Source organism: Procambarus clarkii, chromosome 1, assembly GCF_040958095.1.
Source record: "Procambarus clarkii isolate CNS0578487 chromosome 1, FALCON_Pclarkii_2.0, whole genome shotgun sequence".
In the NCBI taxonomy this organism is placed as follows: domain Eukaryota; kingdom Metazoa; phylum Arthropoda; class Malacostraca; order Decapoda; family Cambaridae; genus Procambarus; species Procambarus clarkii.
Window position 1 is genome coordinate 12,643,590 of NC_091150.1, and position 12,878 is coordinate 12,656,467.

The 12,878-nt window shown below is 39.7% G+C and overlaps 1 protein-coding gene and 1 pseudogene across 1 annotated transcript; one reads left to right on the plus strand and one right to left on the minus strand.

Annotated features, from left to right (window-relative positions):
• The first annotated feature begins 217 nt into the window (after positions 1-217).
• LOC138359156 (110 kDa antigen-like) lies at positions 218-2,905 on the plus strand. Its single transcript, XM_069318019.1, has 3 exons — positions 218-242; positions 2,219-2,772; positions 2,876-2,905. The coding sequence occupies exons 1-3, from the start codon at positions 218-220 to the stop codon at positions 2,903-2,905; spliced, it is 609 nt and encodes a 202-aa protein (XP_069174120.1).
• Positions 2,906-5,403: 2,498 nt separating this feature from the next.
• Positions 5,404-11,487, minus strand: LOC138359169 (S-adenosylmethionine synthase-like; annotated as a pseudogene).
• Positions 11,488-12,878: the final 1,391 nt, after the last annotated feature.

Genomic DNA, 12,878 nt, shown 5'->3' on the forward strand with positions numbered 1-12,878 from the left:
AATTTTAAATTGTTAGTGATTGTTGCAATCATATGATGTTCACAAATTACATCTTTTCCTTTAAATAATCGAACTAATGAAAATGTTGGCATAGTTTGAAATGTTATTAACATATCTGTATAAATGATATAATAATTATAACTTGGATGATATTCACCATTAAAGGTTCATTTTGATTTTAACCAAAATATAAAATCTGGTGTTCTATGATAAGATAATGCATAGGCACTATAAATCTCACTGTAAGTTAACGGAGGTGGTAACCAACAATTGCATTCACCATCATATTCATGTCGGTCATATAAATTATATATAGAGAGAACATCATCTAGAAATCTTTGAAAACTCCCATCTATTGTAATAACACAAAATTTTTCCATAGAAGAATTACAATAATGGTCATAACAGTACATATATATACTTGAAATAGATGAACAAATAACTAAAACATTGTCTTCACACTCCTTTCTTGCACCTGACACATTTCAGTACTTACAGGAATTATAAAGTTACGTAGTCCCAAAATACAATACATAATCCAACATAAATCCTGATTCCTCTTACTTACCATTAGTAGATATACATTAATATTTAAATTATAACAGGGTTTATTTTGTTCAGATAAAATGTTTCTAAATTTGATTACTGAAATTTCTTTCACTTTTTTTCTCCAGTCTTCCTCCCTATTAATATCAGAAGAATCTGTCATAAGCACCAATACATCAAAAGAAAAAGAAAAAGAATTAAACATAGAAATGAACAAATAGCATTTTGCGGTAACTGTTGTACAAGTGGTGATTGTGGCTGCGATTCGATAATTAAAAATTGCAAAGATGAATGCCGCTTTACTATCTTCAAAACTATACTGACTATATCCACTCCAGGAACATAATCGACACGTGTAATTTCACCTTTACTTGGAACATGATTGATTAGAAGGGCCTGTTCACAATAATATGTTTGTTCTGACGATTGAAGAATTATATTTTCGGTCAGATAGGTGCAGAATGTACCTTATAATGATTAATATTAGATTGCTGTAAGTTTTGAAAAGAAAAAAGAAAAAAACTTGTATATCCATAAAAAATATCCATTACAGTTGACGTGGGATACATTCGAAGACAAATATTTAACAATTGTAAAATTTCATCTGTATCCCGAGAGAACATTGTCATAGCTGTCACTAAAGACCACACTTTGTTTTTGTTTATCATACCTTTTAAAGGATGATTAACACTCGTCATTGTTCTTAATGTTGATGTAAACATAGGATGATCATTCAATAACTCAAATAGTTCAGAGACTTTTTTTTCTTGACCCATTTTCGACCAGTTATTCATTTTAGTCTCGATCATCTTTAGAAGGCCTCTCATACAGTATCTTCCATCGGTTATGTTGTATTTGATGTAACATAATTGTGCCACAATATAGGATGCATTGTAAAGAGACAAATTACCATCTTCATTGCTATGTAGAAGTGGACTAGGGAAAAGAGTATACGAATCCCATATTAATCGATGATAAAGAGTGCGGAATGGCATGTATGACGAGTCAAGAATAACATGGCTCCAAATTTTACAAACTCTGGAACAAATAAATAAAAGATGACGATATGGAACCAGTGCAAATATGTTTTCTAATAACACCTGTGGTAGGGACGACATTTTTTGGATTAGAGTTTGCATCAACACCTGTTGTATTACAGTGTTCAGTAAGCAAAACAGTAAGTAATTTAAGTAGGGTAGTACTAGTAGTAGTCTTTTTTTTTAATCAGGGACTCAAATCTCTTTTTTTTTCAACTATCCATCAGGGTGTTTGTGACTGTTGTCACATCTGCAAACGTTCAATGTTGAATATACTATCCAATATCATTGGATACTAACCAGAAAACTAATCAATATCGACATAGTATAGAGTATATAGTATAGTGCTGGATACTGGAAAACAATCCAACATTGAATGACTCATTCAACATTGAATTACTCATTCAATATTGAATGGTATTCCAATATTTAATATAATATCCAATATCACTTAATACTGGAAAACTACTCAACAGGATAAAAACAATAACATATTTGACTTTGGTTGCATAATTACTTTATTTTTTAAAAATATCTGAATTAAAAATCATATAATTAAAAAAAGAGAAAATTAAGAATGAATAATCTACTGTCAACAATTATTATGTTAATAATATTAATTATTTTCCTAACAGTTATAGTAGTCATTAATTCACGGAAAAAATCTAAAAATACTAAAAAATTATATAAAAAGGAAAACAATTACAATTCCATCAGCCATGACACATCACCAGAGTCCATTGAGCTATCTCAACAATCTTCCCTCAGTCCAACAGAAGCTTCTAAAGTACCTCAAGAATCATTAACGTCCATTGAACTATCTCAACAATCCTCCCTCGGTCCAACAGAAGCTTCTAAAGTACCTCAAGAATCATTAACATCAGTCAGCAGAACATTAACAACTGAGGCCTCCGAACTGCCTCAAGAACCTCAAGAAACATCACAAACTGAGGCCCCCAATCTGCCTCAAGAAACATCACAAACTGAGGCCTCTGAACCACCCCAAGAAACATTACAAATTGAAACCTCTGAACCACCCCAAGAAACATTACAAATTGAAACCTCTGAACCACCCCAAGAAACATTAACAACTGAGGCCTCCGAACTGCCTCAAGAACCTCATTTAGAAACATCACAAACTGAGACCTCTGAAGAAACATTAACAACCGAGGCTTCCGAACTACCTCAAGCAAGTGAAAATGAGTCCTCTGGCGTTCCTCACGTCATCAGTCAAATGGAATCCGTCGAACAACCTCATGAATTACTTCAAGAATTATTACAATCCTCCACAGATTCGTCTGAACTTCGAAAATCCAAAATGAAATCCAAACCTATACAATCATTATTCTCGCCATTTATCGAAGACATAAAAACTTATAAAGGTCTCTTTATTGTTCCCAAACCACCAATTTCGTATAATCCTAAAACTATTACTGAAACTGATAAGACACTAATTCAACCCTTTAATAAATTCCTTAGTTATTATGATGAAATCCACAAATACTTTACCAATGGTTATTCTGCATATTACATAAATAAACTATGTACAAATTCTAATATTGATAGGGGATATTATACAAAAAATCCAATTATATTAATATTTCCATGGAATTTCCATAATTTCATACCTGATATTTATACAGATCGACATGAAATAAAAGACGTCAAATTAAAGAACAATTTAGATGCATCACGTAAAAAATTTCGAAAGGAAGGAAAACGATTTTACATGAACAAATTGTTGATATCATGTACCCATGCTGCAAGTCAAGATATATTTAATTGTGGATTTTATTTGGACAGTTTCCCAATGAAAGAAAATTCACTACCCCCATTCGTGGTTATGAAACTTGAACTCGAAGACGGTCATAATGAGGTGGAATGTAAAATGTTGCGCTAAGAATATTAATTCCTCAGACACATTTGCTAGCATTAAATTTAACATTTATGTGGAAGTCGAGAAAGAAGAACAAACAAAAGAATCACATAGAGGAGGAGAATTACAACATGCAGGAGAAGGAGTAGGAAAGGTAAAAACTTCACAAACGTAGAAGGAGGAGGAGAAGGAGGAGGAGGAGGAGGAGAAGAAGAACCACAAACAGTTGGAGGAGAAGGAGGAGGAGGAGAAGGAGGAGGAGGAGGAGAAGAAGAACCACAAACAGTTGGAGGAGAAGGAGGAGAAGGAGGAGGAGGAGGAGGAGAAGAAGAACCACAAACAGTTGGAGGAGAAGGAGGAGGAGGAGGAGGAGAAGAACCACAAACAGTTGGAGGAGAAGGAGGAGGAGAACTACAAACAGTTGGAGGAGAAGGAGGAGGAGGAGGACCACAAACAGTTGGAGGAGGAGGAGGAGGAGGAGAACCACAAACAGTTGGAGGAGGAGGAGGAGGAGGAGAAGAACCACAAACAGTTGGAGGAGGAGGAGGAGGAGAAGAACCACAAACAGTTGGAGGAGGAGGAGGAGAAGAACCACAAACAGTTGGGGAGGAGGAGGGGGAGAAGAAGAACAAACAGTTGGAGGAGGAGGAGGAGAAGAAGAACAAACAGTTGGAGGAGGAGGAGGAGGAGGACGAGGAGAAGAAGAACAAACAGTTGGAGGAGGAGGAGAAGAAGAACAAACAGTTGGAGGAGGAGGAGGAGGAGGAGGAGGAGAACCACAAACAGTTGGAGGAGGAGGAGGAGGAGGAGAAGAACCACAAACAGTTGGAGGAGGAGAAGAACCACAAACAGTTGGAGAAGGAGGAGGAGGAGGAGAAGAACCACAAACAGTTGGAGGAGAAGAACCACAAACAGTTGGAGGAGAAGAGGAGGAGGAGGAGAAGAACCACAAACAGTTGGAGGAGAAGGAGGAGGAGGAGGAGGAGGAGGAGGAGGAGGAGGAGGACAAGAACCACAAACAGTTGGAGGAGAAGGAGGAGGAGGAGGAGAAGGAGAAGAACCACAAACAGTTGGAGGAGGAGGAGAAGAAGAACAAACAGTTGGAGGAGGAGGAGGAGGACGAGGAGAAGAAGAACAAACAGTTGGAGGAAGAGGAGAAGAAGAACAAACAGTTGGAGGAGGAGGAGGAGGAGGAGGAGAACACAGGAGGAGGAGGAGGAGAACCACAAACAGTTGGAGGAGGAGGAGGAGGAGGAGAAGAACCACAAACAGTTGGAGGAGGAGGAGGAGGAGGAGAAGAACCACAAACAGTTGGAGAAGGAGGAGGAGGAGGAGAAGAACCACAAACAGTTGGAGGAGAAGAACCACAAACAGTTGGAGGAGAAGGAGGAGGAGGAGGAGAAGAACCACAAACAGTTGGAGGAGAAGGAGGAGGAGGAGGAGGAGGACAAGAACCACAAACAGTTGGAGGAGAAGGAGGAGAAGAACCACAAACAGTTGGAGGAGAAGGAGGAGGACCACAGCCCCACCGAAAAAAAGATAAAAAAATGGATTCAGTTTAAAGGAAGAAAACTTATTTATCTTGACCCAGACGCTGGTCTTATAGAGTCATTTTAATTTTATTTACTCTGATATATAAAAGGCCCCGGAGATTTTATATACTCTGGTATATAAAACGTCAAAAAAGTATATAAAATTATCAATTGAATATAAAATTAAAGGTTCCCACCAGGCTTCTGTGCTGGCTAGGGTTCAAGTCTCCTGGTGGGAAAGTGTTCTAAAGTTGTATAACTTCACTCTCGTGTTTAGGAGAGTTGTGAATCAAGCATAGACACAGTGTTCTCCCATATTAACAGGGACTTGATGAAAAACGTAAAAATGATAGTCATCCTTAAGAATTATTTGACTCTAAAATTCAGGGATGGTCAACTTCTTGGGCTGCTCCCAAGAGAACTGTTGCCGTCCAAAATGTCCATAACACGAGGTATCACTGTAAATTGGTCTCTTTAAGCCCAGCTCCTTGACAATATGTCCTAGTCGTAGATCAAAGTTGTGGTTAACAATCTTCAGAAGCTGTTTTGATGTGTACTGTGAGGTGCCATAGTGGAAGATGCTGATGCTTATGGGGTGCACAACACTAATGGCGTAAGATTCCTGAACCAAACAGCGTCTACATAATTGTTTTTCACCAGTGACTTGGCAACCCATCGGGCGGCATAGGCCGCTGAGCGGTCAATCTTTGTGTAATCTTTGCCAGAGAATGCTCCCTCGCCGTGAGCGCCCCACCCACTGTAAGTGTGAACGATGATTTTCCTACCAGTTAGCCCAGTGTTACCTTGAGATCCACCCATGATGAATTCTCCGCAAGGGTTGATGTGGTATTTCGTTTGAGTATCTATATATTTTTCAGGAATAATGACCTTGATGACCTTCTCTATAACCTCGTGTTACGGCCCTCTCGGGACGCAACGGGGTTCTAAGAACATAAGAACATAAGAACAAAGGTAACTGCAGAAGGCCTATTGGCCCATACGAGGCAGCTCCTATTCTATAACCACCCAATCCCACTCATATATTGTCCAACCCGTGCTTGAAACAATCGAGGGACCCCACCTCCACAATGTTACGCGGCAATTGGTTCCACAAATCAACAACCCTGTTACTGAACCAGTATTTACCCAAGTCTTTCCTAAATCTAAACTTATCCAATTTATATCCATTGTTTCGTGTTCTGTCCTGTGTTGATACTTTTAATACCCTATTAATATCCCCCGGTTATGTCCATTCATCCACTTGTAAACCTCTATCATGTCACCCCTAACTCTTCGCCTTTCCAGTGAATGCAACTTAAGCTTTGTTAATCTTTCTTCATATGAAAGATTTCTAATTTGGGGAATTAACTTAGTCATCCTACGCTGGACACGTTCAAGTGAATTTATATCCATTCTATAATATGGCGACCAAAACTGAACTGCATAATCTAAATGGGGCCTAACTAGAGCAAGATATAGCTTGAGAACCACACAGGTGTCTTGTTACTAACGCTGCGATTAATAAATCCAAGTGTCCGATTTGCCTTATTACGAACATTTATGCATTGATCCTTTTGTTTTAAATTCTTACTAATCATAACTCCCAGATCCCTTTCGCAATCCGACTTCGCAATCACAACACCATCTAGCTCGTATCTTGTAACTCTATCATCATTACCTAACCTCAGAACTTTACATTTATCAGCATTAAACTGCATCTGCCAATCCTTGACCATTTCAAAACCCTATCTAGATCAACTTGAAGTGATAGTGAGTCTCCTCCGAATTAATTTCCCTACCGATTTTCGTATCATCGGCAAATTTGCAAATGTTGCTACTCAAACCTGAATCTAAATCATTTATATATATTATAAACAACAGAGGTCCCAGGACAGAGCCTTGAGGCACTCCACTTACAACATTTTCCCACTCTGACTTGATTCCATTTATACTAAACTCTCTGTTTCCTTTGGTATAGCCATGCCCTAATCCAGCTTAATATAGCACCCCCAATACCATGAGACTCTATTTTTTTAATCAGTCTTTCATGTGGCACTGTATCAAAAGCTTTGCTAAAGTCAAGGTATACAACATCGCAATCCTTACCACTATCAACTGCCTCAACAATGCTAGAATAAAAAGATAACAAATTTGTTAAACATGAACGGCCATTTATAAAACCATGTTGCGACTCAATTATTAATTTATGTTTTTCAAGATGAAGACGAATTTTATTTGCTATTATAGATTCGAGTAACTTTCCCACAATAGACGTTAGGCTAATTGGTCGATAGTTAGACGCAAGTGATCTATCTCCTTTCTTAAAAACTGGTATCACATTAGCAACTTTCCAAAACTCTGGCACTATGCCTGACTCTATTGATTTATTAAATATGGTTGACAGTGGGTCACAAAGCTCCTCTTTGCATTCTTTAAGCACCCTAGCAAACACTTCATCCGGCCCTGGGGATTTGTTGGTTTGAGTTTTACTATTGTTTAAGAACATCCTCCCTGGTAACTGCTAAACTCGTCAACCTGTCCTCGTCCCCACCCACATAGACTTGTTCGGCTGAAGGCATATTGTTAAGTTCCTCTTTAGTAAATACAGATACAAAATATTTATTAAAAATACTACTCATCTCTTCATCACTATCTGTTATTTGACCTGTCTCAGTTTTTAATGGACCTATCCTTTCCCTAGTCTTAGTACGATATAACTGAAAAAACCCTTTAGGATTTGTCTTTGCTTGCCCTGCTATGCGAACTCATAGTTTCTTTTGCTTTCCTATCTCTTTTTTAACATTTCTAACCAGTTGTACGAATCCTGTTCTAAAGTGACCTCCCCATTTTTAATCCTTTTGTACCAAGCTCTCTTTTTACCTATAAGGTTCTTCAAATTCTTTGTTATCCACTTTGGGTCATTAGTATACGATCTATTCAATTTGTATGGTATACTACGTTCCTGTGCTTTGTTTAGAATATTCTTAAATAAGTTATATATGAATCCACATCGAAATCCCCATTTAAGTCACCTATCGCTGGGTTCATGTCTCGCTCCAAGACCGGCCCACACCCCATACCCAAGCTTTTCCAATCAATTTGACCCAAAAAATTCTTAGGCTATTAAAATCAGCTTTTCGAAAATCTGGCACTTTAACAGAATTTTCTCCTACTGGTCTATTCCATTCTATGCTAAATCTGATTTCTTTGTGATCACTGCTCCCTAGCTCACTCCCTATTTCGATGTCATTAATTTGCGTTTCCCTGTTAGTTAACACTAAATCTAAAATATTATTTTCCCGTGTTGGTTCCTTAATGTGTTGCGTAAGAAAGCAATCGTCAATTAATTCTAGAAAATCTTCTGCTTCACTATTCCCTGTTTTGTTCAACCAGTTATTCCGCTAAAATTAAAGTCACCCATGACATAAATACTGTTAGATCTAGATGCTCTAGATATTTCATCCCATAGATGCTTTGCTTCCATTCTGTCTAAATTTGGTGGCCTATATATTACTCCTATTATAATATATTAGTTTTTCGTTTAATTCAATCCAAATAGTTTCTGTGTGTGGCTCGTTTTGATTCCCTCTTTGAGACTACATTTCAAATTGTCCCTAACATATATGGCTACTCCACCTCCTCGTCTAATATATCTATCTGTGTGAAATAGTTTAAATCCATATATTTGATATTCAGCTAATAGTTCTCTATTTCTACATTCATCCACGTTTCGGTAAGTGCAATAATATCTATTTTTTCTGTGCAGACAAGAGCATTTAATTCGTTAATTTTATCTTAGACTTCTACTGTTAGTGTAATATACCCTAAGTGAATTGTTTTTGCGGACCTTCTCTTTCCCTGATCGTTTTGCCAATTCCTTTCTCCCACAAACACATACTTTTATTACCTCCTTCCTCCAAATCAATTCCCATACCTCTATCTACTAACAGTTTAAACCCAAACAAACACCTCTAAACTTCTTCTAGCGAGTTCGCAACAGCAACAACCCCAGCTCTCGATAGATGCACCCCATCACGAGCATACATTTCATTTCTTCCATAGAAGTGTTCCCAGTTGTCTATGAAAGATATTGCATTGATTTGCAATATCTTTCCAGCCGGCAATTGACACCAAGTGCCCTCGATATCCATTCATTTCCCACTCCCTTTCTTGGAAGAATGCCACATATGATCGGGATTCCTCCCTTGCTCCTAACTAACTCTATGGCTGTTTTATACCTCTGAATCAGTTCCTCACTCCTGACTCGACCAACATCATTTCCTCCCACGCTAATGCAAATAATGGGATTGTTCCCATTACCAGCCATAATATCATTCATGTTGTTATAATATCACCAATGCCAGCTCCGGGATAGCAAACCCTTAACCTGTTCCCCCTATCTCTAGCACAAAACGTTCTATCCAAATACCTTATCTGGGAATCTCCCACAACTAATGTTTGCTTAGGTACTTCCTTACTTTCTGAGGGGCCTGCGCTTCCTTTCTCTTCGTGCTTTCCCTTTTGCGCGATCCACAGTCTCTCCACAGCACTCGTCCTCCAAAACGTCAAATGAATTGAAGTTGCTATGGCGTTTGAAGGCGGCTTTATCAAAGTCTTCTTAAGGCCCCTGTCTTTCGCAACTCTCCAAGACGAGGTCCCTTTACTGCTGGTCTCCTCCTTCGTTACTTCTCGTTGTTTTTTAAGCTGACGCACCTCCTTCCGCAGAGAGTCCAACTCTGTCCTCAGGGCTCCCACTAGAGTCACCAGGTCCTTCACTACAACTTCCATATTTGCTATGATAATATAACAACACTCAGGAGCTCCGGTTAACACAACCTCTCACTGTGACTTCACCTGACCGACTTCTCACTCTGATGTTGTTAGAGGAAGATATATGTATCCGTTCCAAGCCAGTAGTGGCTATCAAGGGATGAGATCCGTGACGCAAGTAACTTAAAAGGGAGTAGGGAAAGAAAGTTAAGAACTTAATATTATAATGTTCACCATCACCGGTTAAATATATAGAATAAAAGAGTACACAAGGGGGAGGGGTATTAACACTTTATAAGGGGATCATGCACAATCTAGTCTTCTGCTGAAGACTCTTGATCAAGAAGCTAGGTGCTGAGTCCGCGGTGCTTTCTTCGTGGCCTCAAGACGTGTCTTCTGAGAATGCCGAGCCTACCCTGGCCACAGGTCAGCCAAAACACAGGTCCACTGGGGGCACCGTCGTGGAGGCCGTCAACCACACGTCCAGCAGGTCTGCTGGCAGGTACTGAGCCACCAAGGCTGGTACGGCCACTCCACGAACGATAAAAGGGGTACGCCCTAGACAGGAGTCTCGTGTGATATCACCAATCACCCTCCTGTCCTCAATACCCCAGTGGATTATCGTCTCCAACAGTCGGTCCCGGGTAAATCCTTTCACTGCCACTCCACTGGCAGGCAACACACCACAGTGTTCTTCCGGGGGGACGACGTCACAACAGCTGCAGCAAACTTCACAGTATGGAGACTGGCTGCCTCGGGTAGACTGACTCAACCTTCAACACAGTGGTCCCAGGTCGGCTCTGTAAGCAGGACACGTCATCAATAACTGGGACACTAATACATCTCACTTACGGGCTCGGGCACAAACACCTGACGTATCCAGTCCATAGATGGCGCTGTCGTCGGAGCACCACCTCACCAGAGGTCAGGAGCGGCGGTTTGAGCGCTGAACCAGACTGGAAACTGGTCCTCGAGGCCAGTACTCGCTGTCCTCACTAGGTGTCGTCGTCCGTTTGGCGGGGGTTTCGGGAGCTGACCCACAGATGGCGTAGTTGTTACTGTTCCTTGCTCGGACGCTGAATCCGGGTTCGTAAACCTCGTCACGCAAAGCTTCGACAGTAATTTGTTCCGAGTGCTGTACAGAAGCGACAACAGTGTTCACTCTTTTGGGAATAACAGCTCCTTGATCGAAGGCATACTGGCATGTGACTTGAGTCTTACAGTCAGGTCGCGCCCACCAGAACGTCCCATCTCTTCGCAGCTCTGCAATCTTCTGATTGAGATGGTGTGCCAGCATAATAGTTAAGGGCATGCACTCATCGGTCTCATCAGTGGCATAACCAAACATCAGTCCCTGGTCCCCTGAACCAATGTTGTCATCACTGCGCCCGATGTGTACACCATTAGCAATCTCCGCATACTTTTGCTCCAGGGCCAGAAGAATATTGCAGGTCTTGTAGTCAAAGCCCTTCCTGAATCATCAAAACCAATTTTCTTAACAATATCAACACAATTTGTTGATAATTAACTTGGGCCTTGGACGTAATCTCCCCACAGATCAGGATCATACCAGTTTTGGTACACGTTTCACAAGCAACTTTGGCGTCAGGGTCCTGGCTAAGATGGGCATCAAGCACTGCGTCGCTGATCTTATCGCAAATTTTGTCGGGGTGGCCTTCGCCTACGCTTCACTGGTGAAGAGGAACGTCTCATGATCTCCATCCATGTCTCAGCGCACTATCCTGGGGAACGAAAATGTTACTTCTAAGTACTCTTGAATTTGGGACCAGGTTTCCTTGGCTAGATTTTAACTAAATAAAAATCCGTTATGTAAAGGAATATTATTAAAAACATTGACTAATTGTGTGAAGAGAGAAAGAGAGAGAGAACGCTAACCTGGTCACATGGAGAGAGAGCAACTGAGCAACTGTAAAGCAAGTGTGCAGCTGCTCTGTCTTATAACAAAACTGTGAGTCAAAAAAGAATATGGATCATTTATTTTATTTTGAAATGATTATAAACCATTAAAAAAACCATTATTACTCATTCTAATTGGAAGAGTGAATGTATAATTTGGTAACCTGTAATCCTTAACTCTTAATGAACATAATTATCCATCTGGTGAAAGGGATAATAATAATATTGTGTCAATAATTATAGAAGTATTTATTATAGTTATAATTATCATATATAAAAATATAATAGAAGGAACAATAAGATTTGAAATTCAATTCATATATTCCAACCGGTCTCCAAGGTAAACAGCCTCTGTCAAATGGTAGATAAGATACATTATAAATCATCCTTATTATATGTGTTAACAAAAAGCTGCTGTACGTGTGGACATTTGTATCCCAGATTTTTCTCTATTATTAATTCTCTCCGCAACCACCACATTCTCTTTTTTTTTTTGGTTCATAATGATTGAGATGACGATGATGTTCCTAATAATACTTATAATTTCTAGAAGAGTCTTGGGTATGAAGTATTCAATATGGTCTCCCTCAGCGCCTTCAGCTGCCAACACATCTGCGCATTCATTTCCATAGATTCCAACAAGGGAGGGAATCCACAGGAACTTGACAACTCTTCCCTGGTTGGTTAGTACCTTCACAACTCTCTTAATTCAGCGACTATTGAAAGATTCTCGTCCCGATCTTTATTTAGGCTTGCAGTGCTGCTCTCAAATCGGTGCAAATCACTGCACCAGTAGATTCTGTTCAATAATATACCTTAACGCCATAGCAATGGCAGTTAACTCTGCTTGTGTTGAAGAGGTATAGTTCTCAATGCGCGCTTTTTCCTCATTTTTGGTGGAAAAAATACATCATCCTTCTTAATTACCGTGTATGCTGCACCCGCCCGGCCATTAATAGGATTAGATGACCCATCAGTGAAGATTTGATCTAGTTCACTCCAGCTTCATTATAAATTTCCTTAAGATACTTGTGGCTTATTTCTTGGGGTACCATGTTGGTTTTTTCTTTACCATATCATGATGATAATCCTGCACAAGTCATTCAGGGGATCCACCCAGGGAGGTAATCTTTCTACAGGCATGAGCTCACGAGTTGTTGAAGTAGGTGAAGATCTTCAAGATAGCCGACTGCTCTGTGA